The 7,072-nt window shown below is 35.8% G+C and overlaps 1 protein-coding gene across 1 annotated transcript; it reads right to left on the reverse strand.

The window, feature by feature from the left end:
• Positions 1-3,438: 3,438 nt before the first annotated feature.
• Positions 3,439-3,930, reverse strand: LOC119667415. The gene has a single exon (XM_038076704.1). The coding sequence runs from the start codon at positions 3,928-3,930 to the stop codon at positions 3,439-3,441; it is 492 nt and encodes a 163-aa protein (XP_037932632.1).
• Between the last annotated feature and the right edge of the window lie 3,142 nt (positions 3,931-7,072).

A 7,072-nucleotide genomic window follows, 5' to 3' on the forward strand; every position in this document is an offset into this window, starting at 1 on the left:
GCCACAGTACTCCCCCATAAGTGATGGAGTCACTGAATTTGGTTGGAAAGCGAACGTTGCGTCCTGATTTTATCAGATTAGCTGTTGTATTTGGTCGCACAGACTGGTCGCCATTAACGTTGTTTGGAGTGTGGTATACCATTGATTTGTTGTGGATGTCAATGTCTGTATCGGGACATATGAAAGCAGCTTTAAGACGATCTATGCTGACTGTTTGTTCTTTGTTTTCGATCAGTATTCTAAACGTTTTGTCATTTCGCTCTAGTATTTGGTAAGGACCATCGTAAGGTTGCGTCAATGGTGGTTTTACCTTGTCATTTCGTATAAATGCATGCGTGGCTGAGCTTAGAGCCGATTGGATGTGGTAGCCTCGGTCTATATGATGCGATACCAACGTTGACTTGACGGTCTGCATTTGTTCTCTTAGCTTGGTTACGAAATCGTGTTGATTTATATTTCTGTAGCTAGGGTTGCTTACTATTTCGCCCGATAAACGTAGAGTTTGGCCATATAGCATTTCAGCAGCAGAAGCTCCAATGTCTGGTTTAAAAATCGTGCGTAGACCTAACAATACTATTGGTAAAACTTCTGCTCAAGAAGTTGTTTGATGGCACATTAAGGCTGCTTTTAATGTGCGGTGAAATCGTTCCACCATTCCGTTACTTTGAGGATGGTAACTCGTAGTTCGTAAGTGTTTGCAACCGATAACTTCAGCTAGTTGGTTAAACAATGAAGATTCAAATTATCTTCCTTGGTCTGTTGTGATACGTAAGGGTATGCCAAAACGTGCGATCCATTGAGTAATCAGTGCGTTTGCGATGGTTTCCGCTGTTTGATCTGGGATCGGAATTGCTTCTGGCCATCGGCTGAAACGGTCGATGATGGTTAATATATATGTGCAGTTGTTTGATGGTGGTAGCGGGCCGACGATGTCTATATTTATATGTTCGAATCTGTGTTCAGCGAGTTCATATTGACAAATAGGTGAACGGTTGTGACGTTGCACTTTAGAACGTTGGCTACAGAACGTTGGATACATTGTCGGGTCCAGTTTCTAATATCAGCATTTATAGAAGGCCAGAAAAATTTTTCAGCTATCATTTTGGTTGTGCCCCGAATGCTGGGATGAGACAACCCATGCGTAGCTTTAAAGATATGTAGTCGGTATTTCTGCGGAATGTAAGGACGAATTCGCCCAGTTGAAACTTCGCAATAAATTTTATCTGATATTGTTGGTAAAGATAAAAGTTTGATTTCGATGGAATTGTTGTTTTTGATATCTTGCAGTTGTGGGCAACATCGTTGTAATCCAATTATACAATCGTAGTCGATTTTTGGGATGCTAAAATTATCTATCCGCGAGAGAAAATCTGCTGGGATGTTGTCTTTTCCGCTGACATGAACGATATTCATTGTAAATTGACCTATATAATCAAGCTGATGGACTTGACGTGGTGAAGCCTTGTCGGACTTTTGCTGGAATGCGAACGTGAGTGGCTTGTGGTCAGTTATTAACACGAATTCACGACCTTCTAGCATATGTCGAAAATGTTTTATGCCCTGATATGCGGCTAACAACTCACGATCGTATGTGCTGTATCGTTTTTGTGTATCTGTTAATCGTTTAGAGAAAAAACCGAGTTGTTGGAACATGCTGTCTATCACTTGATGAAGAACTGCGCTGAGAGCTTTATCCGAAGCGTCTACTTGTAATGCAAGCGTAGCAGTTTTTGACGGATGAACAAGTAGTGTCGAGTTTGTTAGTTCATCTTTACATTTTTGGAAGATTGTTTTGTTCATTTCGGTCCAGCATAACGGTGTGTTGTCGTTCTTCTTGTTTCCTTTTATCATTTGTTGAAGTGCCTTTTGAGAATCGACAGCGTTTGGTACGAACCTGCGATAAAAGTCAAGTAATGCTAGAAATCTTCTTAATTTTTTTGTTTTTGTTGGAAGCTGGTACTCGATGATGCTCTTCACTTGATCTGGTAGAGGTTGAATGCCCTTTTCACTGATGAGGTAACCAAGAAATTTTACTGTGTTTTGAGCAAAAACGCATTTTGATATGTTTATTATTAAACCATGTTTTCTGAATCGTTCGAATACTTGTTGCAAGTGTTGCCTGTGCTCTTCTTCGTTTGGTGATGCAATAATGACGTCGTCAATATAGGCAAAGGCGAATTCGAGATCTCGTAATACTTTGTGAATGAAGCGTTGAAATGTTTGACCTGCATTGCAAAGTCCGAATGCCATGTTAGTAAATTCAAATAATCCAAATGGAGTTATGATCGCCGTTTTTGGAATATCCCCCGGTTCAACTGGTATCTGGTGATATGCTTTAATCAGGTCGATGGTTGAAAAAACTTTTTGGTTATATAACATGTGTGCAAAATCATGTATATGAGGAACTGGGTAACGATCTGGGATGGTGATTGCATTTAAGCGACGGTAATCTCCACAAGGTCTCCAACTACCGTCTGGTTTTTTTACCATATGTAAGGGGCTAGCCCAATTGTTACTTGATGGACGGCATATTCCGGCTGTGACTAAGTTTTGGAATTCTTCTTTTGCTGCTGCTAACTTGTCTGGAGGTAATCTACGTGGTCTCTCACATATTGGTGGACCTTTTGTTAATATGTGGTGAGTGACTTTGATCACCTGGCGATTTGTCGGTGTTGGTTTAGTGATGTCGATGTATTCTTTTAGTAGATCTGCAATTTTGCAAGATGTGTTCACAGTTGATATTTTTTTCGCACTTACCTTACGTTCGCTTGCGGCTGAGAAAATGTTTGTCGATGTGTCGATCAATTGTTTCATTTTTATGTCTACTATTAATCCGAAATGATTTAAAAAATCTGCACCGATGATTGAAGTGTTTACATCTGCGATAATAAATGGCCATGTGAAATTTCTTCGTAAGCCAAGAGCTAGAGTTATCTCTATTTCACCAAATGTTTTGATCGTAGAACCATTTGCTGCGTAGAGTATTCTTTCGTTGTTATTGTTTGTATTTGAATTTTTTTGTTTGGCGGCAATAAGTGAAACATCTGCACCCGTGTCAATTAGGAATGATTTTTTTGTCTTATTGTCATAGACGAACAGTCTTGTAGATGTTTCGTTTACAACTTCCTCTGCCGCAGTAGACGAAGTCGGTTTTAGTTTTTTGTGCCATATGCGCATGGCTGCTTGCAATTTTTTGCATTTGACGCATATGTTCTATGATACCAACAATTTGTACTGCTCTTTTCTTCACTATCATCATGACATTACCGGTTTCTGGATGTTGAACGTGAACGTTGATTTGTTCTTGAGCGTGTTCGGTTGATAATTTCGAGACCATTTTCGTCAGTCTGGTCACTTCTCGTTGAAGATGTTCGATTTGTGCATCACGTTGAATTTATACGGATTGTTTCGGTTATGTTGTCTGCCAATTCCGCCATCTTAGGTAGTTCCACTTGAATTGTGGCTAGACTTCTGTACTTCTACAGGAAGACGTTGTAACCATAACCCTTTCAGTAATTGTTCGTCTTGTTTGTTTCCACTAATGCGTTGCAATTCGTTTAAAAGATGAGATGGCTTTTTATCCCCAAGCTGTAAACCACTCACTAATTTTTGTATGCGTTTTTGTTCACTATCCGCAAAGTTTTTTATTATTACTTGCTTGATAGCTTCGTACTTCTGAGTTGGTGGTGGATTCTGTATTGTGTTATAAATCTGTTCTAACAGCGATGCATCCAGTGCTGCGATAACTGTGCCAAACTTTTGAGTATCGCCCTTTATGTTGTTGACTTGGAACCAGTAGTCCAACTGTATAAACCAAAGGTCAATGTTGTTTTTTATTAATGTTGGCATCGGCAGCTTTATTGCAGTGATTGTTGCGTTTTCGTTGATTGAGTTAGTGTCTTCGGTTATCTTTTGCTCTTGAGTAGCCATTTTTTTTTTATATATTCGACGTCGGCTTGGTCACCAATGTAGTGGTTTTTTATGTGGGGGTTTATTTCGAATTTAACACTCCGTATTGGTAATGGATAAGTTAATTTAACACTCCGTATTGGTAATGGATAAGTTTATTTATTTCTTATACTTAGTTATTATAAAATATTCTTAAAGTTAAGATTTATGTTTTTACGTCTTATTCACGTGCTGCTTTTTCTTTTTCCAAACTACTACTGGCGGGAACTGCGGATATTGTTGTCTCCTTTGTGCCTTGTTGACAGTTCTTTTATTTATATTTTTTGGTGCTGCCACAGGCGTAATACTTCCTCAGGATTGTAAATAATTAAGTATATTGTCTTTATCGATATATATAAGTGTCATGAAAAAATTATTTTAAATCTTTTGTCATGAAAATATATATATCTTTTAAATTTTGATTTCCTTGGCGTAACACCACCTAGACGAATACTCAAGAACTCGTGCCTCTTCAACAACTGTGTCGTCTTAAATATCCATCCGCCGGAGCTATCTTCTAGCGTATTTTTAAATTTTCCGTTGGTTTGCCTGCTGGGTTTTGCCGGGTAAACCGCTGTGCTTCTGATTTTTGGCTATGCAGCCGCTGTGCTTCTGATTTTTAGCCATGTATCCGCTGTGCTTTTGACTTTGCCGTATCTTGCTTTTGACAGCCGCATATGCAATAGTGCTTAAAAAATATACAACATAATATTTACACAAAAAAAATAATAAATACAGAAAATAAGGAAAGCTCAGCTACAGTTAAGGGAAGTATACAATATTTATTATTATACTTTATAAAATTTCTTCTCTTTATTTCATTAATGTTATAATAACAAATTCATATTTATTTTAGCAAAGGCGACTCACCGCAACTTGCCCTAGCTTGTTGACTCGCACTAAATAGACGACGTTGTTGACGGTGCGCCGATAAGAGAAGCGTTTTCTATGCCTTCGCCTTGGCTGTTTACCATTTCCAGCGGGAATAGGTAAGTACTTAACGCGTGGTCTTATTCGATTTAATTTTACAATTTGTGCTCGACATCTTTCTGCACTAATTTCAAATTTCTTTGCTAGGTTGCTCATCTTGCTGCTGCTCACGTTTACGTATCAACTAATGCTGCGTATCCTTGGATGGGTTTTGTATTCTGCTAGGACTAGCGGAACTCATACCGATTGCCGTTAATTTTGCCGCTCGTAGTTCAATGTCCTTTAGTCATTGTTCGCGATACGGGGTTTGTTATTTTGTTTACATGTTTACTTATTTTTTTCTTTTTACTTTCAGCTTTCAAATTTAGGTTAACAAATTCTAATTAGACTGTAGTGTTTGTGTTTTTTTTTCATATTTAAAATTTAAAGTAATAAAAGAAAGATTTTTTTGTTTTAAAACCCAATACTAGTGTTATTTCAGTAAATAGTTTGGAATTTTAAATCATAATTAATTTGTATGATTTCGGTGAACAATTGATGTAGGCGGAAATTTGATAAACAAAATTTCCGTCCTTTACAGTATTGTATGAATTGTATCAAGTGTATTTTATAATAAAAATTAAATTTATATATAAATAAATGAGTTAACTGTATATTTTTTAAATACATAAAAGATAACGAAAAAATTTTATATGAGTTATACGAAACTTAGATGTGTCTCAAAAAAAAAAAACTAATATATTTAATTTCATGTTGTTTGAATTTATTTGCAGTAAAAGAGTATTGAAGTGTTTTCAAAAACATAAATTTTTTAAAAACATCAAAAAAGTATGAAATAATTAATTTACAACACAACTTTTTGTATAAGTATTAAGAAAATTTCCCTAAAACATAACGCAAAATGTTTTTTAATAATACTTACCACAAAAATTAACGATGTTAATTTTTTAATTAATTTTTTGTAATGCGCACACCCTTGCGCATCAACGACCTATTTAGTATTGACTACAAACTTCGTGTTACGAAATCATAAAATGAAATTTTGTAGGCAGAAATTGAACGATGCTCGTTGACGTGCGTGCACACCCTCACGCATCAACTATCTATTCGTATCTATCTATTCTATACCTATTAATAATACATCACACAACAAAATTAAATGTATAATTGATATATTAAATCATTAATATAAATTTTCTCTATCAATTACATATATAATTAATAAGAACAAAGATTTAATTCTTTCTCGCATTAGTATCAAATCGATAATAAAATGGAAAACCTGTATTTCAGCTTGTGGAAAACGTGATTTTATTATTACTGCACTTAATTTGCAGTTGTTTAATATAGGTGTATATAGGCTAATAAAATCGTTTTGTTTTTTGTGAACGTTCTAACATAGCTATGTTGACCACCCATTTTTGATCATATGTCGGATAGTTATGCGCTTCACAAGTTCTTCAATGAATCTCTGAGAGATACCTTGAGGACTGGTGAGCCAAATAATAGTCGTTGGTATTGGTACAGCGCAAGAGGGCTGTTTATAATAAGAAATTTCTTTGAGTTTTCTAACAGCAGAATTTAGTGATACGCTTCACTCGAATCAAATTTTAAAAAGAACTCGCCACCTTTGTATTTATAGAATAACTCTTCTACTTTAGGAATCGGAAAACGATTAATTTCAATTTATTGATTTATACCGACTTTGAAGTCTGCGCATAACCGTATTTGACCGATTGGCTTACGTTCTGCTACGATTGCGGCTGCTCATTTGCTAGAATATTGGATTCGAAACATTTATTGCTATTAATCGATCTATTTCTGAACGAACATCATCAAGAAGAGCAAAAGGTGTTGTGAATGGCTTCCTGAATTTTGGAGAAGCATTAGATTTAAGCGTGATGTTTACTTCCAACAATTTGCAGTGAGCTGGTTCATCTTTAAAAATATTAAAAATTGTTATATCAAATATTATATATTAAATATTTAATATTATATTAAATTACATTAAAAATTCATTGACAAGATTGTCAAGGGGCGAAATGAGTGACCTAGATGACGTAGAATTAGAGGACAAAGGAGTACAGTTGCTGATAATTATGTCGTTAGGTATCGAAAGTTGTAATTTCAATTTATGGAACTTATTTAATCCCAGAATGTTTGTGATATCTTCACAATCAGCTGCTAATAATGT

The sequence above is a fragment of the Teleopsis dalmanni genome, chromosome 1 (genome assembly GCF_002237135.1).
Source record: "Teleopsis dalmanni isolate 2A chromosome 1, ASM223713v2, whole genome shotgun sequence".
NCBI classification, from domain to species: Eukaryota; Metazoa; Arthropoda; class Insecta; order Diptera; family Diopsidae; genus Teleopsis; species Teleopsis dalmanni.